The sequence below is a fragment of the Stegostoma tigrinum genome, chromosome 44 (assembly GCF_030684315.1).
Source record: "Stegostoma tigrinum isolate sSteTig4 chromosome 44, sSteTig4.hap1, whole genome shotgun sequence".
Lineage (NCBI taxonomy): Eukaryota > Metazoa > Chordata > Chondrichthyes > Orectolobiformes > Stegostomatidae > Stegostoma > Stegostoma tigrinum.
Genome location: NC_081397.1, coordinates 9681708 through 9705783, shown reverse-complemented (window position 1 = coordinate 9705783; position 24076 = coordinate 9681708). Strand labels below are relative to the sequence as shown.

The 24076-nt window shown below is 46.7% G+C and overlaps 1 protein-coding gene across 6 annotated transcripts; it reads left to right on the top strand.

Moving 5' to 3' along the window:
- The first annotated feature begins 228 nt into the window (after positions 1 to 228).
- LOC132206961 (Fc receptor-like protein 3) lies at positions 229 to 22283 on the top strand. Of its 6 annotated transcripts, none has more exons than XM_059642076.1 (8): positions 229 to 481; positions 3614 to 3729; positions 6226 to 6255; positions 11592 to 11852; positions 13789 to 14070; positions 14849 to 15121; positions 15791 to 16075; positions 21831 to 22283. In XM_059642076.1, the coding sequence occupies exons 2-8, from the start codon at positions 3675 to 3677 to the stop codon at positions 22244 to 22246; spliced, it is 1602 nt and encodes a 533-aa protein (XP_059498059.1). In that variant the 5' UTR covers positions 229 to 481; positions 3614 to 3674; the 3' UTR covers positions 22247 to 22283. The 6 variants fall into 6 exon arrangements, with proteins under 6 accessions (XP_059498059.1, XP_059498058.1, XP_059498061.1 ...); XM_059642075.1 differs by having other exon boundaries at positions 229 to 607; XM_059642077.1 differs by lacking the exon at positions 229 to 481 and adding an exon at positions 1627 to 1867.
- Positions 22284 to 24076: the final 1793 nt, after the last annotated feature.

Below are 24076 nucleotides of genomic sequence, written 5' to 3'. Positions count from 1 at the left end.
TGTTTCAGTCACAGATGTTGCTGGTTTGAAGGCTGACAGCCCTGACAATATATCATCGTCATGATGCTTGCAGGGGTCTATTCAGCCTGGGTGCTGACTGCTGAACTCTGATAAAGCTCAGCTTGCAAAGACGTTGTAGGGCTGATGTGGGGTTTCCTTTTCAGAGGCCGAGGGGTGTCTGCTCAAAGTGGTGCCACCACTCGTGCTGTTTACAGTCGCCCCCAGAGGGTGGAGATTGAATGGAACATTGAGTGGAAACTGCATCAAAACAGCAACACAGCTGTTCCCTCTGCCACTACATTTCCCTTTTCTCGTTCAGAACCAAAGAAGAAACACACTCAACTTTCTGACAGTGTGCCAGTGGGAAAATCAACACATTGCAGGCGGCCAGTTCTGTGAGGATGGAAGGCTGGTGCACAGCGGCAGCAAGCGATCTGGAAAGCTCACAGGATGTTCTGGCTCATAGTGAGGGGAACTGAATGTAAGGGTCGCGAGGTTATGCTTCAGTTCTAGAGGAGATTGGTGTTTCCACATCTGCAGTACTGTACGGTGTTGCTCAACTATCCTTATAGAAGGATGTTAATGCGTTGGAAACAGTTTAGAGAAGGTTTGTCACACTTAGACCAGTTATTTCTGTGTTTATAACCTGTAACATTAACTCTGTCTTACTCCTCTGTCTGTCTCCATGGATGCTGCCAGATCTGCTGAGTTTCTCCAGAACTTTCTGTTTTTGTTAGATCTCCAGCATTCCCCATAGTTTTTGTGTTTATGAATACTGTGATTCAGATCATTGTATTCCTGGTCCTGTCCCAGCACTCATCGTCTGAACATTTTTTTTTGTTTTAAAAACCCTGTGATGTCAAAACCAGACGGTCAGTGGCGCGGTGTGGATGTGCTGAACACTGGAAATATCAGTTCAACGCTTTTAGACGGTGTGTCCAAAAGTTGTCTACATGCAAACTGGCGATGCTGCTGTATTCCTTTCTGATTCAGGAGTGTCAGCCTGAGGATTGGGCGGGGGGTGGGGGAACAAAAACAAGAAACAGATGTGATGGGAGAGGCGGGAACAGAGTTAATGTCACAGTTTCTAAAGGCAGAACGCGCTGGAGAAACTCAGGCAGAAGAGAGAGAAAGAGAAACAAAGTTAACTTTTGAGTGCAGCGAACTCTCCGAACCGAGAGGGGTGGGAAAAGTCGGGGTTTTAATAGTTTGGACAGAGGAGGGGGGAGTGGAACAGATCAGTGATGGTGCAGGACAAAGGTGTTAACTGTGGCAAAAGGGGACTCGACATAACGGGGGCATGTTAAGGCCGGGGCGATGCAGAGTAATTGTGTCTTGGTGGGCTGCGAAATTTGCTTTGCTTTCACTTTCTGCAGTGATGCCGACTTCAGCCACAAATGTTGCAGGTTGAACAGCAGAAAGAGACGTGACGATATATCATTGTCACGCCAGCTACAGAAATCTGTACAACCTCTGCACTGGCCGCTGAACTCTGCTGAAGCGCAGCTTGCAAACACCTTGCAGGGCTGATATGGGCTTCCTCCTCGCGGGTGGCGGGCCGGGGGGTGGGGGGAGGTGTTGAGAGTGTCTGGGTGCCACGTCTTGGGGAGGTTTCCTGTCTCTCAGTCTCGAAGCTGGCCGTCAGACAGATGCTGGCTGCATTTTCTCTCCAATCTCAGAAGCAGCGAGGACTCCGGGCATGGGGACTGGCCGAGGGACGCATTCACGCTGTGCTTAGATCTGCTTCGAATACGAAATTCCCAGCGAACAGGGAACAGACTGATTCCGGACAGCGACATGAACTGGAGTCGCAGAGTCATGTATCACGGAACGAGGTCCTTCGGCCCAACTTGTCCATCGCGACCAGGTTTCCTAATGGCCCACGTCTGTTTCTCTCCCCACAGATGCTGGTCGACCTGCTGCGTTTCTCCAGTGATTTTTGTATTTCCTTTCCAAGGGGAGCGCTGCTCTCCCAGAGTCAGCGCCAGTTTTGTGGTTCAAATTGGTACAAATTGGTCACGTTTCTCAGTCCAGATTCTGCTTGTTCTCTGACAGACCAGGGTTGAGGAAAACTTGCATCCACACTGGGGATGGGAATTAGGATTTGTGGTTGCGATCTGTTGGGGTAGAATCGTCCCATGCTTTATTATGGTGGAGCATCGAACAGTACAACACAGGAACAGGCCTTTCGGCCCACATTGTCCGTGCCGACCCATGATGCCATTCTAGACTATCAGTGTGAGGTGATTCATTTTGGACCAATGGCAGATAGATGAGGGTGTTTTCTAGGTGGAATGAAGTGAAATACAATGAATGTTCAAAGAGCCTGTTGGAGTGGACTGGGTGCGTAGATAGTTACAATGTCACAAACAGGTTCAGAAAATAACCAAGAGCTGATGGAATGAGACAAAGATAAAGGCAAAGAACAGGAACCCACCAAGACTGCACCAACACATGATGCCTTTCTAACCTGGAACCCCTTTTCCTCCAGGCTGTCCCTATCCCTGTATTCCCAGCCTGGTCATGTATCTGTCAAGGTGCCTGTTAAATGAAGCTGTTGTATCTGCCTCCACCATCACCTCTGGCAGGGCATTACAGACACTTACTACCCTCTGTGTAAAAAAGAAAACTGCCTCTCACATCTCCTTTAAACTCTCCCCCTTTTACCTGAAACCTGCCTCTGTTGGAAATGGACATTAATTCCCTGGGAAGAAAAATCTCCGACTGTCCATTCTATCTGTGGTTGCTCGTCATCCTTCAACTTCCAAGTGAAAACAGATTGAGTTTGTCCAATCTCTCCTCTTGGTTAATGTCGTGGTGAAGTGTTTCTATACCTGCTTCAAATCATTCACATCCCCCTGGTAGTGTGGCTACCAGAACTGTCCACGATATTCCAAATGGGGACTGACTCATGTTCAATACAGCTTGTCTTTATATCGAGAGGACAGGAGTACAACGGCTCAGGAAATAACGCTGCAGTTGTACAAAACCCTGTTTAGACCCCACTTGGAGCAGTTCTGAGAACCACACTTTAGGAAGGATTGATTGGCCTTGGAGAGAGTACAATGTTCATTTACAAGCACGATACCTGGGCTTTAGGGGCTAAGTTATGAGTAGATTTTACACAAATGAGGCCGGTTTTCTCCAGAATTTAGAAGGTCAAAGGTGACCTGATCAAACATGTTGACAGGAAAAGACAAGGTGGGTAAAGATAAACTATTTCCACTGTTCAGCGATTCTAGAAATGGGGACGACATTGTCTGAGAATTAGAACCAGACTGTTCAGGAGAGACATTGGGAAGTACTTCTGCACACGAAGGGTGGGAGAGGTTTGGAAATCCCTCCAACAAATGGCATTGGATGCTGGGTCAGTTGTTAGTTTTCAGTCTGAGTGGGATCAATATTTGTTCAGCAACAATATGCAGGGGATAGGGCCCAAGGCACGGAAATGGAGCTTGGCCGCAGATCAGCCATTGCATGGTGGAACAGGCTGGAAGGGCTGAATGGTCTGTTCCTGTACCTTTGAATGGAACAATTTAGTTGGAAGTGCTCAAAAAGTTTGGAGAGAGCAGCCTCCTTTTGCCGTTTCTAAACTTACTGTCTTCTGTTCCAGGTAAATGTGTGAGAAAGAAGGCATCAATGCAGCAGGCACCAGGTCACACTGAATTGGGCTGATGTCCTGCAAAACCACATCAGGAATGTTGCAGGTCTCTGTACCTCTGATTCTCTGTAAGTATGTGTTACAGGGGAACCTTGTTCCTGACATACCCGTGCTGTTCTCTGGTTACATGAGGTTAAATTCTGCAGCAGAAAACACCCAACACTTCCTTCTCAGTTGCCAGAAAGTGAGGGAAAATTACCCTGGCCAACATAAAAATGAAACTTGGCAGACATAAGGACGGAAAAATAGTTGGGAGTCTGTATTACAGCATTTCGCGAGCGAGAGAGAGAGAGAGAGAGAGAGAGAGAGAAAGGAAAGATGAGCGTTTCAGGTTACTGTCCTTTGATGCCAAAATAATATTATTCAATCTTCTCAGAAAAGGATGCAAGTTATGCACACACGTGCACTAGGATCTGAAAATGTTGATTTGTGGATGGATCAGTATAATTTTATTATCTGCAAAGGGAAACAAAGTCTCCAACAATATAGGGGGGAGATATCTAACTGATCAGAGAATGAAAATACCATCTCTTTTAATCAGCATGAGGAGACTTACCAGGATGTTGCTTTGGTGGCTGGAGAGTTTCAGTGATGAAGAGAGATTGGACAGACTGGGTTTGGTTTCCTCAGAGTGGAGGAGTTTGAAAAAGGGTGCCATGATTAACATACAAAATGAAAAGGGGCATTCATAGGGTAGACAGAAGTAACTTCTCCCTGACGAGAGAGGGATCAAGACCAGTGTGGGGACCTAGATTGATGTTAAGGGGCAGAAGGTTTAGAGGGGATGCGAGTAAAATCTTTTTGAACCGAGAGATCATAAAACCGTAAGACATAGGAGCAGAAATTAGTCCATTTGGACCATCAAGTCTGCTCTGCCAGTCAATCATGGCTGATAACTTCCTCAACCCCTTCTCCTGCTTTCTCCCCATATCCCTTGATCCCCCTGATAATCAAGAACCTATATGTCTCAATATGAAATAAACTCAATAACCCGGCCTCCACAGCCTTCTGTGGCAGTGAATTCCATAGATTCACCACTCTCTGGCTGAGGATGTTTGTCCTTATCTCCCTTATAAAGGGCCTTCCTTTTCCTCTAAGGCTGTGCCCTTGCGTCCTAGTCTCTCTTACCAATGGAAACATCTTCCCAACATCCACTCTGTCCAGGCTGTTCAGTATTCTGAAAGCTTCAATTAGACGTCCCCTCATCCTTCTAAACTCCAATGAGTATAGTCACAAAGTCCTGAAGCATTCCTCATATGTTAAGCTGCGCATTCCCAGGACCATTCTCATGAGCCTGCTCTGAAGCTGATCTAGGGCCAGTCCATCCTTCCTGAGATTTGGGGCCCAAAAATGCACACAATACTCCAAGTGTGGCCTTATAAAGTTTCAGTAGTTCATCCCTGCTTTTATATTCATGTCCTTGCAAAATAAAAGCCAACATTGCATTTGCCTTCCTGAGTACTGACTCAAGCTGCAAGTTTACCTTGAGAGAATCCTGGACTAGAACTCCCAAGTCTCCTTACACTTCAGACTTCTGAATTTTCTCCCCATTTATAAAATAGTCCATGCTTTCATTCTTCTTACCAAAGTGCATTCCCTTCCACTTGTCCATGTTGTACTCCATCTGCTAGTTCTTTGGCCACTTTCCTAACGTGTCCAAATTGTTCTGCAGCTTTGCCACCTCCTCATCACTACCTGTCCCTCCACCTATCTTTGTGTCATCTGCAAACTTAGCCAGAATGCCCACAGTAGCTTTATCTAGATAATTAATGTGCAAAATGAAAATTTGTGGCTCCCACACTGACCTTTGCGGAACACCACTTGTCACCAGCTGCCATCCTGAAGAAGACCCCATTAACCCCACTCTCTGCTTTCTGCCAGACGGCCAATTATCTATTCATGCCAGTACCATGCCTCTAACACCATGGGCCCTTATCTTACTTAGCAGCCACCTGTGTGGCACATTACCAAAGTCCTTCTTGAAGTCCTGGTAGATAACATCCATTGGTTCTCCTTGGTCTACCCTGTTCATTACTTGCTCAAAGAATTACAGCAGATTTTGTCAGGCATGAACTCCCATTCCTGAAACCATGCTGACTTTGCCCTATTTTACCATACAATTCCAAATATTCAGAAATCTCATCCTTTACAATGGGCTCCAAAGTCTTCCCAAATGCACTTTATTGTTTAAAAACCTAGAAATGTGGAGTCCTTTGCTTGTTTATGAAGAATGGCATGGTGACTGGGAACCGAAAGAGAGAGAAAACAGGAGGGGAAGATGCGGGGATAAATAAAAGACGAAGGGTACAAAGCACAAGTTGAAGGGGGATTGAAACAAGGGCGAGAAACCAATGGTGCCACCATGCACTTCATGTCAATTCCTATTTCTGCCTCCACTTCAATGAGATTTAACAGTTACCGATGCCCATTGAGTTACCGAAAGGGCATATGCTGTTTCTCTGCTGCTTCCGCACTCATTGCTTTGACATTGTCTTTACTTTGCCATTTCCAGGACACTGTCACAAATAATGACATTTGCATTTCAATTCCCTTCTGTTTTCCAGTGAATCTCGCTCTCTGTGGGAACACCCAAGGTAGGAGGGAACTGCTGATTTCTTGAATAATTGTTTGGAAATTTGAAGTCTTGCTGTACAATCTTTTAAGCGACCTTTTCCAAAACATGCTTCAAATGGGACTTGATCCCAGTCCTTCAGGTCCGGAGTTAGAGATACTCTCTCAAAGATTGGGCACCAGAATCATTTTCAACTCTTTTCCTGTGTGGATATGCCACCAGTTTCAATGAGGATCAGTGACCAGTTTCATTGATTTGGTCACATTGGACAGAGACCATTCAGTAAATCTGCACAAAGTTTAACTCCACCACAATACTTCAAATGTGTGTGAGACTTAAAACAGGTTGTTTTGGAAGAAGAAATCAAATTTGTGATTATTTTGGCAAGTAGAACAAAAGAACAAAGTATGATTTAATTGGAGAGAAACTGCAGAAAGCTCCAATGCAAAAGGACTGGTAGCAGGGGGAAGGGACTTGTGCATGAAACTGAGAAAGCTCGCACATGGGGCAGCACATAATCAAGAAGGGCTTATGGAATATTGATCGTTATTTCAAGGGGGCTGGGGTATAAGAGTAGGGATGTCTTCTTGCAACTGTGCAGGTGCTGATGAAATCATAACTGGTGCACTGTGATCAGTTTTGCTCCCGTTAAGCAAACATTTCATTGGAGGCAATTCAGAGAGGGTTCATTTGGGCTGGACCTTGGTCTGGAAAGATTGTCTCAGGAGAAAAGACTAAAAATGTTGGGACTATACTCACTGGAATTCAGAAGAATGAGAGGTGGTGTCATTGAAACATATGGAGGTTTGGCAGTGTCAATGCCAAGAGGATGTTGCCCCATCATGGGAGAGTATAGGAGCAGAGGATACAGTCTCAAACTAATGAGGCACCAATTGGAGACTAAGATAGTCTCAGAGATATACAGCACAGAAACAGGCCCTTCCAGCGACATTGACCAAATGTGGACTTGCCTAATAACAGCTCCTTCCAACTATCACTCTCTGATACTGTTGCCTAATAATGGCATAATTTGCACTCCCCCAATTTATTAACTTCCCTCAATGTCCTGGTTTATCCTTGTTCATAGCTATCTTAAAACAGAAGCACCTGTGATCACTGTTTCCAAAAGGCACTCCAACTGAATGGCCTCTCACCTGGCCAGGCTCATTAGCCAATACAAGATCCAATATGGACCCTCTTCTAGTCCAATTTTAGACATTAAGACATTGGAGCAGGAGTTAGGCCATTCAGCCCATTGAAACTGCTCCACTATTCAATCACGGCTGATAAGTTTCTCAACTCCTTTCTCCTGCCTTCTGTACATAACCTTTGATCCCCTTGACAATCAAGAATCTATCTCTCTCTGGCCTGGCCTCCACAGCCTTCTGTAGCAATGAATTCCATAGATTCATCACTCTCTGGCTGAAGAAATTTCTCCTCATTCTTTACTCCAAGGTCGTGCCCTCAGGTCCTCGTCTGGTCCTGCCAATGGAAACATATTTCCAATGTTCACTCTAGCCAGGCCTTTCAGTATTTTGTAAGTTTCAGTTTGATACCCAGTTATCCTTCAAAACGCCATTGATAAATATTTAGAGTCCACAAACATTCCTCATATGTTAAGCCTTTCATTCCTTGGTCATTCTCGTGAACCTCCTCTGGACCCACTCCAGGGCCAGTGTATCTTTCCTGACATATGGGGCCCAAAATTTCTCACAGTAATCCCAATGTGGATTGAGAAGAGCCTTATTTCGCTTCAAAATTACATCTCTGCTTTAATGGTCCAGTCCTCACAAAATAAATGCCAACATTTCATTTGCCTCCCTAACCACCAACTCAACCTGCAAGTTTACCTTAGGAAAATCTGGACGAGGATTCCCAAGTCCCTCTGCACTTCAGATTTCTGAATTTTCTCCCCGTCTAGAAAAATAGTCTATACTTTTATTCTTCCTACCAAAGTGAATGATCCCATACTTGCCCAGATTGTATTTCATCTACAGATCCTTTGCCCACTGTCCTGACCTGTCTAAATCCTTTTGCAGCCTCTCCACCTCCTCAGTACTACCTGTGGCCCCACCTATCTTTGTATCATCGCGAAACTTAGCCAGAATGCCCTTAGTTCCTTCATTTAGGTCATTGTTTCATAAAGTGAAGACCTTGTGACTGACCCTTGTAGATCTTGACTTGTCACTGGCTACCATCCAAGTAGGACCCTTTTATCACCGCTCTCTCTCCTTCCTGCCAGGCAGCCAATCTTCTATTCATGCTGGTACCTTGCCTCCAACACCATAGGCCCTTATCTTCCTCAGCAACTTTTTGTGCAGCACCTTGCCAAAGGCCTTCTGCCAGTCTAGGTCGGTAACATCTATTGCCTCTCCTTGGTCTAACCTGTCTGTTACTGCCACAAAAATTTCTAACAGATTTGCCAGGTAACCATGCTGGCTGTGTCCTATTTTACCATGTACTTCCAAGTATTCAGAAATGTAATTCTTCACAATACGCTCAAAATCTTACCAATGGCCGAGGTCAGGCCAATCAGCCTGTAATTTCCCACCTTTTGCCTTACTCCCTTCTTAAACTGAGGTTACACTCGTGATTTTCCAGTCCTCTGGCTCCATCCCTGTCTCCAGTGATTCCTGAAAGACCACAACTAACACCTCCACTATCTCTTCAGCTTTCTCACTCAGAACTGTGGGGTGTAGTCCATCTGGTCCAGGTGATTTATCCACCTTCAGTCCATTCAGTTTTTCTTGCACCTTCTCCTTGGTGAGGGCCACCATACTCATCTCTGCCCTCCCACTGACTCTCTTGAATTTTTGGATGTTGATTGTGACTTGCACCTTGAAGACTGATGCAAAGTGTTTATTCAGTTCTTCAGCCATTTCTTTGTTCCCCATTACTACTGATTCACCATCATTTTCCAGCAGACCAAAGCCCATTTTTGCCTCTCTTTAGCCATTTATATGTTGAAAGAAACTCTTGCAATCTTCCTTTATATTGCTGGTTCCCTTGCCTATTTCTTGTATTGGATGTAACTAAGTACAAAACAATAAAGGAAACAATGTTTCATTAGTTAGCAATTACAGACCTTCATAGAAGAAGTAGGGAAATAAAGAAATAAGGTAATAGTTAACATTGAAGTATTTCTTAATATAAACTAGAAAAATAAAGGAATCAAGTGAAAACTTCAGCAGTTTTTAATGAGTGCTTGCTGGGCCCTAGTCCCCTCTGTGCAGCTCGCTCTCTGAGGGAACTCAGCTGCCCAGCCTCATGGCTACCGCTGCAAATGCCCAGGAACCCTCCTCACTGCTTGTTCTTCCCACATCGGGCTGTGATACCATCGCAGCCGCTGCTGCTGCCTCTGATCTCCTGCTGCCCGTGGAACATGCCCAGGCCGAAGCTGCTGGCAGTTCTGGTCACTGGGTAGGCAGGTCTAGGCCCGAAACACCAGCTTTCTTGCTCCTGAGATGCTGCTTGGCCTGCTGTGTTCATCCAGCTCCACACCATATTATGTGGCATTGGGGCCTGCTTTCTCCACCAGCTATCTCGGACGTTGGGTTTGAGAGATTGCTATGGGCTGCTGAATGCCTCCCACCCTGGGCTGGGAAGCCACCACACCGAGCTGAGAGGAAGCCTCGCTGTGTCCACGCTGAGACCAGGAGAAGAAAACAGAAAAAAAAACACAAAGACAGAAAAGAGGAAAATGAAAAAAGAGAATGAAATGGTCAGAGTGGATGGGCCCTGGCTGAAATGTTCGGCTCGGTTGCCATCTTGAAGTGGGTTCGTAAAAGAAGGAGAGACTTTAAAATTGTAATGTGGGCTGACCAAGAAGGAATTGTTCTTGGTCCAAAAATGGAAAGTACTTCACTTACACATGAAACTGGTGGGTATTATCACTGTGTGCTATATAGTGCATGGTCAAAAGCGAAATTGTTGAAGATGTCATCACTGCTCAGTGAACTTCGAATTTCATTTACATAGAAAGGCCCATGGAAGTGGAGTGTACAGTATTCAAGAAACAAACAACAGAACAGTGTAGGAACAGGCCCTTAAGCCCAAAAGGCTGTGCCAACACATGATGCCTTACTGAGCTGAACCCTTTACCTCGAAGCTGTCCATATCCCTCTATTCCTTGACTGGCCATGTACCTGTAAAGATGCCTCTTAAATGCTGCTGTTGTATCCACCTCCACCACCTCCTCTGGCAGTGCATTGAAGGCACTTACCAACCTTTGTGTAAAAATAACTTGCCTCTCACACCTCCTTTAAACTTTTCCCCCATTACCTAGAACGTACATCGCTTGTAGAATCGACAGGCTGAATTACCCCATTCTGATCCTACATCTTCTGGACCTTCAGTACAGGTTTGGTCCCCTGACCTGAGGAGGAGCCATAAGACCATAAGTAACAGGAACAGTATTATGCCATTTGGCCATCGATTCCTCTCCACCTTTCAACATGATCATGACCTCATGACCTCATTCTGATCCTACATCTTATAATCTTCAGGTCTTATGTCACTGAAAGGTGGAGGGGACTCAATGGTCAAATGCCATCCTTGCGCTCCTGTTTCTTGTGGTCATAGAATGATAAAATCCCGACATTGCGGAAGCAGGCCTTTCAGTCCATCAAGTCCACACTGACCCTCTGAAGTGCAACTACCCAGACCCAGGGCCATCCCATCTCTAACCCTGTATTTCCCATGGCTAATCCACCTGAGCCGGTACACCCTTGGACGCATTATGAGCAATTTGCAAGGGCCAATCTATCTAACCTGCACATCTTTGGACGGTGGGAGGAAACTGGAGCACCTAAAGGAAACTCTCACACAAAGGGAGAGCGTGCAATCTCCACGCAGTCACCCAACGGTGGAATCGATCCTGTGTTGCTAGGGCTATGCAGCATCAGTGCGAGCCACTGAGCCTCCCTGATGCCCTGTTTTATGGATCATCCTCAGGTCAGGAGAGCAAATCGATCTTCAACACTCCATCTAAGTTGCAAAAAGATTGACAGTAGTTGTCTGAGATAACAAAGTGTGGAGCTGGATGAACACAGAAGGCCAAGCAGCATCTGAGGAGCACAAAATGTGACATTTCAGGCCTCGACCCTTCATCAGCTTTTGTGCTCCTCAGGTGCTGCTGAGCCTGCTGTGTTCATCCAGCTCCACACTTTGTTATCTCGGATTCTCCAGCATCTGCAGTTTCCATTATCTCTGACAGGAGTTGTCTGGGCTGGATTGTAGAAAATATTCGGAATAGGTTGGCAGGACTGATGCTTGAAAATCCATTTTGGAAACAATGTGATAACGAATGTTGTAGGAGCAGTTGCCAGTGTAATGATGTGACTTTGCTTTCGATCTTAGCTGGACGAGTGGCTTTCTATGTTGTCCCAGTTTCACCTTTGGAAGGAGAGACACTGGAACTGAATTGTCAGTGCCAATACTATTATTGGTGGACAAAGCAGGACTTTACCTTTTATAGAAATGGAAAGAAGATCCATTCAATGAAGTCTACAACAGATGAATCTTCATATCACATTAAAGTAAAAAGCACCAATGACAGTGGATTGTACAGTTGCAAAATTGATGGGTCAGAATCACAACATGTTCACGTTCAAGTTCAAGGTACGTACCTGATATTCCATTCTGTGGTAGGCAATGTGCGTATTTCTCTTGATTTTTAATTTAAACACTGGAGGTATTCTCAGTCACAAAGTACAGCAGAATCTCTTTATTCCATCCTGTCTGTACTGCTAAAGTGACACGAGTTCTTTTGTCCCCAGCGCGAGGCCTCCACAACCTTGAACGTTCTGACACTTGAAGTGCTCATCCAAGTATTGTTTAAGCATTTGGGAGTTTCCCACCTCAACGACCCTCCCAGGCAGTGCATTCCACATTCCCACCATCCTCTGGGTATTACAAGCCTCAAGTTTCCCTCTAAATCTAGTGCCTTTCAATTTAAATGGATGTCCTGCCTTGTTATTGGCCGTTTGAATAAGGGGAAAACCTGCTTCTTACTCCCTCTGTTTATGCCCCTCATCATCTTACACACCCCAATCAGGTCCCCCCTCAGCCTTCTCTTCTCCAAAGAAAACAGCCCGAGTTTACCCAGTCTCTCTTCATCGCCGAAATGCTCCAGCCCAGGCAATGTACTGGGGAGTCTCCTCTGCAACTCTTCCAGTGCAATCACATCCTTTCTGCGGTGATCCGGACTGCCACACAGTGCTCCAGCTGTGGCCTCACCAAAGTCCTATTCAGCTCCAACATCACCTCCCCACTTTTATAATCTATGCCTTCACTGACAAAGGCTAATGTCCCATATGCCTTCTTAATGGCCCTGTTAACCCAAGCTGCCTTTAATGGTTTGTGAGCAATGGCAAAGGTAGTGAAGTCACTGTGGTCTCACTATCCCATTAGTGAGGGAGGGGAGTAGGAGGTGGTTTAACCTGAGGGTCACCACACCTCAGGCAAGGGGAGAGTCTGAGATGGAGATTCCATTGTGGTCACTCCAGCCAGTGTGGGATTTGAACCACACACTGTTGGAATCGTTGTGGATCACAGACCAGCTAACCAGCCAACTGAGCTACCCAACACTCAGCAATGGAATCTTCTCTCATCCTTCTAAACTCTGACCAACCTGCTCAGTCTCCCCTCATTAGACAAGCCTTTGTCTCTGTGTAGCTGAGAAAGTTGCAATCTGTCGATGTGACCCATGTCAATCATTGTGATCCATCATCACTAAATAGGGTCATACAATCACACAGCACAGAAACGTGCCCTTTATCCTAACTCACCCACGCTGACCAGGTTTCCCAAAGTGAACTTGTATCATTTGCCTGTGTTTGGCCCATATCCCTCGAAACATTTCCAATCGTGTATCCATCCAAATGTCTTTAAATGTTGTAATTGTCCTCACCTCCACCACTTCCTCTGGCAGTTCCTTCCACGCATGCACCTCCCGCTCTGTGTGAAAGTTACCCCTCAGGTCCCTTTTAAATCTTTCCCCTGTTACCTTAAACCTCCAGGTTTGGATTGCCCTCACGTGGGAATTTGATTATTTACCTTATCTATGCCCCTCATGATTTTATACACCTCAAAGGTGACCCATCTGCTTCCAATGCTTCAGCTGATGCACCCTCTCCCGATAGCTCAATTCCCTTTTTGTTTTCTGGAATCCTGGGATGGGAGCAAGGCAAATGTTTATCCTCCTCATGTCTTTAAATAACTTTGTCCTCTGGTCTTTCTCTACCTCTGTGTCAATATGAGGTATTTGAACTGGAAAGGCTTGGAGGGCAACAGACCAAATGGTTGTGAATGGAAGATTAGCTTAGGAAACTGGGTCAGCATGGACGAGTTGGGCAGAAGGGCCTGATTCTATGTTTTTTATATGGCTTTGAGACAGAATTTCATATTTGGAAAGCAAAAGAAGGATAATGTTTTGCACTGTCCCCTGACATTTGTCACTAAATGCTCACATTCTTTGCCCCTCATCACTGCTGTACCTTTCGCTCTGTGACTATAACAGTTGATAGATGAGCCCCGACTGTGTGTTACATTCCAGAACGCTTTGCCAAGCCCGTACTGAGGGTGGAGCCGGCGGCTGAAGTATTTGAGGGGCTCCGGGTCACGCTGACGTGCATTGCTCGGAGAGCACGGCGCTCCATCTGGCTTCACTACACATTTTACAGAGATGGCAGCGCCCTGGAGACAGCGCCGGATGCTGGCGGTGTGTACACGATCAACGCAGCGGCTGCAAACGTTTCTGGGAATTACGCCTGTGAAGCGATCGAGACAAATTCTGATCTGAGGAAGAGGAGCGACAATGTTCACCTTTCCGTTAGAGGTAAGTATCTGTCATTATTGCAGAGTCTCCAGCACAAATTAAAGGCCTTTCGGCCCATTGAGTCAGAAACAGCCACCTCACTATTCTCTAATCCCCATTTCCCCAGCACTTGGCCCCAGAGCTTTGGCATCATGAGGGACCATTTAAACAGTTCTTCAATGTGATGAGGGTTTCTGTCTCTCCCACCCTTACTGGCAGTGAGTTCCACATTCGGTGAGTGAAAGTGTTTTTCCTCACAACGCCTCTAAACTTCCTGCCCCTTATCTTTAATGTCTATGCCCACTGCCTGGGCCATTGGTCCCTCTACCAAAGGGAAAACAAGTTTCTTCCTGCATTCTCGACCTATGCTCTTCATCATTTTATACCTCTCAATAATGTCTCCCTGTCTCAATCTCCACGGATGTAGGAGAACAATCCTAGTCTGTTCAATCTCTCTCCATCACTGAAACTCTCCATCCCCCAAGGCAGCCTCCTGATAAATCTCCCTCTGCACCCTCTCCCAGTGCTAACACATCCCTCCAACAATGTGGAGAATGGGTGAACCAGACACAACGCTCTCACTGTGGTTGCACGTTTTCATTCCAAACATGTTGTGGTCATCACCAAATCTGAGCTTCACCTGACATGATGCTAACCGCCTTCATTGACCTTGAAGGAGGTTAGGAGTCTCCCGTGCTGACTCTGTCTCAGGATTTTCTTGCTCTCATTCTAATCACTGAGCTTTCCCAAGCTCAGACACTCTACAGCTCAAACGGAAACATGTCCTTTTGCTTTCCAGAGGCATTCGCTGTCCCTAAGCTGACCGTGTATCCTGAGGGACAGCTAGTTGATGGTCAATGGTTTAAGCTGATGTGCTTGGTTGAAGAGAATCTCTCCGAAGCTTCCTTGCGGTACGGCTTTTACAGAAATGGGATCCCTATCCAGTCTCCGTCCGACCACAGCAATTCCATCCCTGAGCCAGCTCGTCTGGCCGACTCGGGTACTTACCATTGCGAAGTTATGGGCAGTAAGGTGCGGAAACGCAGTAATCAGCTCCATTTGTCCATCAGGCGTGAGTACCGTTTATTATTGTTCCTTTCTTTAAACTGTGAAGGATTCAAAGTAGAGACAGATTATCATCATTCCCCACATCCACAGCCATTTATTAGAGCTGTAGAGACAAACAGCACAGGGTAATGAGTCACCCATTTAGGATTGATATGTGGAGAAATGTTTTCACCTCGAGAGTGGGAAGCCTGTGGGATTCACTTCCCCAGAAAATTATGGAAATTATTATACGGGAGTTGGCCATTTGGCCCTTCCAGCCTGTTCTGTCTGCGCAATGGGATCATGGATGATCATCTGACACAGTTCACTGCCCCCCACTGTCCCCTTGGCCCATGTGAACTCTATGCAACTCCTTCCTGAACAGCAAGCAATGTTCTCAGCCCAAACACATTCTGTGACAAAGAATTCCACAGGATTTCCACTCTCCCAGTGAAGACATTTGCCCCCATCTCAGTCCTACCCTGTCTCCTTTAGACAATGAGCCCACAGCCTGAAACATCCCTCTGTACAATTAGGGATGGGCAATAAATGCTGGATTACCCAGTGACACACATCCAAAGACTGAACCTACAAAAATGGACATGAGAATGGATGTGATTGTGATTAAGTTCTTAGTTGAGTTTGCAATTAACTCTGCCAAGCAAAGGGACCTAACATTTGTTTATATTTGCAGGAATTCCAGTGTCAAAGCCAGAACTAGTAATTCAATCAGGAAAGGAGCTAATCGAAGGAGATATGGCATCCTTAATCTGTTCAGTCTCCAATGGCTCTCTGCCGATTTATTACCAATTCTACAAGGGCTCAAGTGTGGAGCTGTACTGGGAGCTTTCCAACAGTACTAAGCTTGTTTACAACATTGAAACCATCAGCAGAAAAGACAAAGGGATTTACCATTGCTCGGTGAGAAATGAGGTGACAGGCCCTTTGCACAGTGAAGACATAGAGATCACAGTGATAGGTGAGTTCAGAAGGACTCTCTCCCAAAGAGTAACTGATCCATCGGCTCAGGGACCACTGCTGATGAGATCTCTCAAAACTAGTGTATTGTCATTGAAGACGTCACTTTGGATTAAAGTGACACAGCCTTGGATATTAGAGTCATAGAGGTATCCAGTATGGAACAGGCCCTTCAGCCGAACTTGTCCACGCCGAACAGGTTTCCCAAAAAGTCCCATTTGCCTGCATTTGGCAATTTCTTTTGAATGTTGTCATTGCCGCTACCATTTCCTCTCGCAGCTCATTCCATATGTGCACCACCCTCTGTGTGAAAATGTTTCCCCTCACATACCTTTCCTATCTCAGCTTATCCAGTGCCCTTTAGATTTAGCCCCCACTACCCTGGGGAGAAGTCCTCGGCTTTATCACCTTACATATTCCCCTCAGGATTTTATAAACCTCTCTGAGGTCACCCCTCAGCCTCCAATGTGTCAGAAATAAAACCCCCAGCCTATCCAGCCTCTCGTTATAATTCAAACTTTCTAGTCTCGGTGACATCCTTCTGAAGGTTTTTGGCACCATTCCCTGCTTCAGAACAACTTTCCTGTAGCAGGGTGAACAGAATTGTACACAGTACAATTACCAAGAACATCCTAAGATTCAATGCCTCCCATCGTTCTTCCAAACTCCAGCCAATACAGTTTTCTCCTCGCCCATGATAGCTTCTACACCATCTGATGCTCGATCATTCTTGTTGCTGCCATATCTATTCCAGCTCGTACAGAGCTATATCACCCACACTGCTTCCCTCCCTGTCATTTCCAAAAATCATGCACCCCCTGAATATTTGGTTAGATATTTTGCTGGAGAACCAACACCTGCCCCATCTCTTCTGATCTTCTGTCCAAAATATAAAGGTGTGTTATGTTAATGAGCAAAGTGTTGATTTTGGGCAGAATACCAGGCATTTAGAGTGTGAAGAGAGGTGATTGGTCAAGTGTTGATGATTGTCAGGGTGAGGTTTGGGCTTGGTATTTTTCAGGGTGTATTTTTAAAATCACAATTTGGAGAGAACTTTGTCAGAAGACTGCATTTCTGAGAAGAGACTGACTTACACGACCTATTTAGAAGGCAGTTCGAAGTAATTCCCCTCACTTTTGTTTCGGAATCACACAGAGTTCCATGCTGGGTAAGGATGGCTGGTTTCCTTCTCCCGACAACAGCATTTTGTCTCTGTTCAGCATGATTTCATGAGCCATTCAGTTTCACCATTACTGAGACAGTAGGAACTGCCGATGCTGGAGAATCTGAGATAACACCATTTTATCTCAGTTTCACCATTACTGAGCTTGCTTCTCACTTCCCGATTCTAAAAATGAACTGAACTTAAATTATATACAAGAAACAGGGTGCAATCTTTGGTGAACGATGACAGGCAGGCCTACTCCATTGGGAGTTATGTATTCACATGTGGGACATGGGCAATGCAGTCCCCGTCCCACGTTGCCCCGCTTTGAGAAGGTGGTGATGAGTTGCCTTGTTGAATCACTGCATCCATGTGCTATCAGTTGACCCACATTGCCCTTAGGGTGAGAATTTGAAATGTGGAGCTGGCTTAAGGAACAGATATTGCATGTCCTTGACAGGTATGTCCCTGTCAGGCAGGGAGGAAGTGATGAGGGAAGGGAACTGTGGTTTACTAAAGAAATTGTATCTCTTGGTAAGTGGAAGAGGGAGGCTTATGTGACAATGAGATGAGATGGTTCAGATGAGGCGATGGAGAGTTACAGATTAGCTAGGAAGGATTTAAAGAGACAGTTAAGAAGAGCAAGGGGGGGACATGAGCAGACATTGCTGGGTAAAATAAAGGAGAACCCTAAAGTTTTGTATAGATATGTGAGGAATAAGAGGATGACTAGGTTAGGAATAGGGCCAGTCAAAGACAGAAGTGGGAAGTTGTGTATGGATCCTGTGGAGATTGGAGTGGTGCTAAATGATTATTTCTCATCTGTTTTCACTGAGGAACAGGAGAATATTGTAGAACAGATGACTGAGTTACGGGCTAATAGAATTGAAAGGATTAAGGTGAGTAAGGAGGAGGTGTTATCAATTCTAGAAGGTGTGAACATAGATAAATCCCCTGGGCTAGATGGAATTTTTCCAAAGATTGCCTGGGACGCTAGGGAGGAGGTGGCGCAGCCTTTGGCCTTGACCTTTAAGTCCTCATTGTCGACAGGTTTAGTGCCAGAGGACTGGAGGGTTGCAAATGTTGTGCCCTTGTTCAAGAAGGGCAGTAGGGATGACCCAGACAATTATAGACCTGTGAGCCTTACGTCTGTTGTAGGAAAAATTTTGGAAAGGTTGATAAGAGATAGGATTTATAATAATCTAGCAAACAACAATTTGATTGGAGATAGTCAACATGGATTTGTCAAGGGCAGGTTGTGTCTCCCAAACCTCGTTGAGTTTTTTGAGAAGGTTACCAAGCATATGGATGAAGTTAGGCAGTTGATGTGGTGTACATGGACTTCAGTAAAGCCTTTGATAAGGTTCCACATGATAGGCTATTGGAGAAAATACAGAGGCACGGGATTGAGGGAGAATTAGCAATTTGGATTAGAAACTGGCTTTCTGTAAGAAGGCAACGAGTGGTGGTTGATGGAAAATATTCAGCCTGGAGTCCGATTACTACTGGTGTGCTTCAAGGATCTGTTTTAGGACCACTGCTGTTTGTCATTTTACTAAATGACTTGGATGCAGGCATAGGTGGATGGATTCGTAAATTCGCAGATGACACCAAAGTCAGTGGAGTGGTGGACAGTGTGGAAGAATGTTGCAAGTTGCAGGGAGACTTGGATAAACTGCAGAATTGGGCCGAAAGGTCGCAAATGGAGTACAATACGGATACATGTGAGGTGATTCACTTTGGGAGGAACAATAGGAAGGCAGAATACCATGTCAATGGAAGGATTCTTGGTAGTGTGGATTTGCAGAGGGATCTTGGTGTCCATGTACATAGATCCCTGAAAGTTGCCACCCAGGTTGATAGTGCTGTTAAAAAGGCTTACGGTGTTTTAGGTTTTATTGGGAGAGGGACTGAGTTCCAAAGCCGTGATGTCATGCTGCAACTGTACAAAACGCTAGTGTGGTCTCATTTGGAATATTGCATGCAGTTCTGGTCACCCCATTAAAGGAAGGATGTGGAAGCATTGGAAAAGGTGCAGAGGAGATTTACCAGGATGTTGCCTGGTCTGGAGCGCAGGCCTTATGAAGAAAGGCTGAGGGACTTGGGTCTGTTCTCATTGGAGAGAAGGAGGCTAAGAGGAGATTTACTAGAGACATACAAGATGATCAGAGGATTAGATAGGGTGGACAGTGAGAGTCTTTTTCCGTGGATGATGTCTTCAGCTTGTACAAGGGGGCATAGCTACAAATTGAGGGGTGATAGATATAAGACAGATGTCAGAGACAGGCTTTTTACACAGAGAGTGGTAAGGACGTGGAGAACCCTGCCTGCCAATGTAGTGAACTCAGCCACATGAGGGGCATTTAAACAGTCCTTAGATAAGCATAAGGATAATGATGGGATAGCGTATCAGAGATAATGGGAACTGCAGATGCTGGAGAATCCAAGATAATAAAATGTGAGGCTGGATGAACACAGCAGGCCCAGCAACATCTCAGGAGCACAAAAGCTGACGTTTCGGGCCTCGACCCTTCATCAGAGAGGGGGATGGAGTGAGGGTTCTGGAATAAATAGGGAGAGAGGGGGAGGCGGACCGAAGATGGAGAGAAAAGAAGATAGATGGGGAGGAGAGTATAGGTGGGGAGGTAGGGAGGGGATAGGTCAGTCCAGGGAAGACGGACAGGTCAAGGAGGTGGGATGAGGTTAGTAGGTAGGAGATGGAGGTGCGGCTTGGGGTGGGAGGTAGGGATGGGTGAGAGGAAGAACAGGTTAGGGAGGCAGAGACAGGTTGGACTGGTTTTGGGATGCAGTGGGTGGAGGGGAAGAGCTGGGCTGGTTGTGTGGTGCAGTGGGGGTAGGGGACGAACTGGGCTGGTTTTGGGATGCGGTGGGGGAAGGGGAGATTTTGAAGCTGGTGAAGTCCACATTGATACCATTGGGCTGCAGGGTTCCCAAGCGGAATATGAATTGCTGTTCCTGCAACCTTTGGGTGACATCATTGTGGCAGTGCAGGAGGCCCATGATGGACATGTCATCTAAAGAATGGGAGGGGGAGTGGAAATGGTTTGCGACTGGGAGGTGCAGTTGTTTGTTGCGAACTGAGCGGAGGTGTTCTGCAAAGCGGTCCCCAAGCCTCCGCTTGGTTTCCCCAATGTAGAGGAAGCCACACCGGGTACAGTGGATGCAGTATACCACATTGGCAGATGTGCAGGTGAACCTCTGCTTAATGTGGAATGTCATCTTGGGGCCTGGGGTAGGGGTGAGGGAGGAGGTGTGGGGGCAAGTGTAGCATTTCCTGCGGTTGCAGGGGAAGGTGCTGGGTGTGGTGGGGTTGGAAGACAGTGTGGAGCGAACAAGGGAGTCACAGAGAGAGTGGTCTCCCCGGAAAGCAGACAAGGGTGGGGATGGAAAAATGTCTTGGGTGGTGGGGTCGGATTGTAAATGGCGGAAGTGTCGGAGGATGATGCGTTGTATCCGGAGGTTGGTAGGGTGATGTGTGAGAACGAGGGGGATCCTCTTTGGGCGGTTGTGGCGGGGACGGGGTGTGAGGGATGTGTTGCGGATGTGTACCACGTGTGGCTTCCTCTACATTGGGGAAACCAAGCGGAGGCTTGGGGACCACTTTGCAGAACACCTCCGCTCAGTTCGCAACAAACAACTGCACCTCCCAGTCGCAAACCATTTCCACTCCCCCTCCCATAGCTTTTTCTATGGATGGTGTTGAGCTTCTCAAGAGTTGTGATAGCACTGGAGGGGGTACAGAAGACGGGGTACAGAGCCAGGTTGTTTCCTGGGTTGGAACAAGTGAGCTGTAAGGAGAGAGTAGATAGGCTGGGATGGTTTCCTTTAGAGCAGGGAAGGCTGCAGAGGGTCATGAATGAGGTGCATCAGATTATGAGGGGGGTGGACAGGGTGAATGGAGAGCATCTGTTCCCCTTGGTTGAGAGGTCACTCATGAAGGGGCACAGATTTAGTGTAAGGGACAGGAGATTCTGAGGGGATTTGACAGAAAAAAATCTTTTTCACTCCGAGGTTCATGCAAATGGGACGAGAGTGGCGAGCAGAAACCTAAAATAAACGTTTAAAATATATTTGGAGGAGCACTTGTCACACCATAACATTTCAGGATATGGGGCCAGGGTGGGAAATTGGAATTCGCGCACCTTTCGGGATAGTTATTGTCAGTGCAGACGCAATGGGCCGAAGGGCCTGTTCCACGCTGTATGATGCACTGGTCACATTCCCCAAGGGTGTTGGCCGTGTGAGGGCATTCAGTGATGGTAGCGCCATTAACATCACGGGCTCAATGGTTAGATTCTCTGTTAATGGTAACCCCCAGGATGTTAATACTGAGGGAAGCAGTAACGGCAACGCCATTGAACATCGGGGGCGCGATGGTTAGATTTTCTTTCTCTCAATGATAATCTCCAAAATGTTGATAATTGGGGAGAATTAAAGCTCTCCATTAGATTTTAAATCCATCAAACTGCTTCACTCCCTTTTAAATTATTTGCATTAAACTGGTCCCCACTGATAGCCTCAATCGATGGGCGAACTCCATGGTTTTGAACTCGGCGTGTTTTCTCCTCAGTTCCTGTCTCAGATGCTGTGCTGATACCCCGCACCAACGGGACTGAGATACAGCCCGGGGACCGCCTTGTTCTCCGGTGCCTGGTGAGGGAAGGCACTGAGCCCCAGTTCATTTGGTACCGAGACAACGTGCCGCTAAGGAACGGCAGTGCGAGCTCCCATGTGACTGCCGATGGTGGTGAGCTGGTTATTCATTCATTCCGGAGAGACAGCGTCGGGAGGTATCACTGTGCAGCGATCAACACAGGAACCGACGGCACCATTTTTAACGTGACCAGCGACTATATCGAATTCACGCTGCGAGGTAACAGTGACAGTCAGATCAGACACAGACAGAGCACAGGGAAAGGCCATTCGCTCCATCCAGTCCGTGCCAGTCAGAAACAATTAACCATCTCAGTTAGGAAGGTGACGTGAGGTTATTAATCCAGCTGCCTGGGTCATTTTCCCGGGATCCCAGTTCAAACCCCGCTCATACCCGATGGTAGAATTTGAGCGCAATAAAAATCTGGAAGTGTAAGTCTTATAGAGAGGGGCGTGCAGAGGAGATTCACCAGGACGTTGCCCTGGGGTGGTGCATTTCAGCGATGAAGAGAGGCTCAGTAAGCTCAGGCTGTTTTCTTTGGAGCAGGGAATGCTGAGGGGGAACTGATAGAGGTGTGCCAGTCTGTGTGGCACAGGGACTGCTGGGGGGTGGGGGGTGAGGAAGCAGCTGCTCCCCTGGGTGGAAGTGTAAATAACAAGGGCAGCATCATTTGAAAGTGAAAGGCAGGAGGTTGAGAGGGGGTTTGAGGATTGTCTCACCCACAGGGCTGTGGGGGCTCGGAGGGTAGTTGAGGTGGGAAACCTCCCAGCCTTTAAAGAGAACTTGAATGAAACTCGACGTGCCATAACATTCCAGGCTGTAGGGGGCCGAGTGCAGGAAAGTGGGATTGATGTAGGGAGCTCAATGGGCTCAATTCTTCCGTGTTTTCCATCCCCCCGTGGGTGGCAGGGAGTTACGTACCTGCAGGGGTTGGTCACTCTGATGCTGATCGTGTGCCTCACATAGGGCTGATGCGGTAACACTTCCCGCTGAGTTTGTTAACGTGAGCCGGATGTTGTTGTTGGATTTCAGCTCGGAGTTATTCCACGGAGATCGCGGCCTCGCTCGTCCCAGTTCTGCTGTTCGCCGGCCTGATCGCGTCGGCGTGGTTCATCCACCGGAGGGGGCACACAGGTCTGTAACTTCCCACGGGGATCGGGTTTGTTCCCCGGGGCATGGCATTGCCGTCCCCGCCCCAGTGTAACCTTTGCAGCTGGACAGGGTGGGGGTGGGGGTGGGGGACCCGGGGAAGGAGTTGTTTGGTCAGGAACTGGGGTAGACCGTGTTCCTGACAGTAGGAGGGAGAGCACTCACAAAGTTAGCCTCCTGGTTCGGGTAAATGTGACCAATACTGCCACTCTGTGTTACCTCAGAGAAGAGGAGAGGCATAAGATCGTGTGAATCAGGAACAGGAGGAGGCCATTCAGCCCCCTCAAGTCCTTGCTCCACTAATCCTAACCCTAATTTAAACTCAAACCTACCTCTGAACTAAATCTTAGTCCGAAACTGAGCTCTAATACTCATTCTAATTTTGGCTCTCAGCCAAATGCTAACTAAAACTAATACACCAACCCAAACCTTAAGCCTAGCCCTAGACTGAATGCTGACCCTCACCGTAACCCTCGCCTTAACCCAATGCTAATCCTGAACTGAACCTTAATGCTGAAACAACCTTAACCCTAACCCTGACCCAAACCACACCCAAAAACCTAACCATGACCCTAATCCTAATCCAAATCCTAACATTAACCTTAAACTGAATGCTAACCCTCACCATAAAACAATCCTTAACCTCATGCTGACCCGAACTCTGGCCTTGGCCCTCACTCAGACACTAACCCAAACCCTCACCCGATCCCTGTCACAACTGGTTAATGTGCATTCAGATGGGTTTGATAATTCTCATCTATTGATGTGTTTGCTCTCTGCTTATGACTGAGAAAGGGCTTTGCAGCTCCTGTCTGTAACAGCACAAAGCTACTGTCCAATACGCTAAGAATGTTATCTCTCTACCTGCAGGCAATTCCTCACCTGTGTCACAGCCCAAGAGGTAAGGGGATGAAACTGCACATTTTATATTTGCCATTGTTTATCCTGATTCCCCTTAATCAGGGAGCGACAACGAGCAGAAGAACTGAGAGAGGGAGCTTGGGTATTGCCTT

What these genes read in the sequence shown, in the direction of transcription:
- LOC132206961 (XM_059642076.1), top strand. Translation starts at nt 3,675, where the DNA reads ATGTCCTGCAAAACCACATCAGGAATGTTGCAGGTCTCTGTACCTCTG. An exon ending in CTCTGTACCTCTGATTCTCT is followed by an intron (nt 3,730 to 6,225) that starts GTAAGTATGTGT and finishes TCTGTTTTCCAG; the next exon opens with TGAATCTCGCTCTCTGTGGG. An exon ending in TGTTCACCTTTCCGTTAGAG is followed by an intron (nt 14,071 to 14,848) that starts GTAAGTATCTGT and finishes TTTGCTTTCCAG; the next exon opens with AGGCATTCGCTGTCCCTAAG.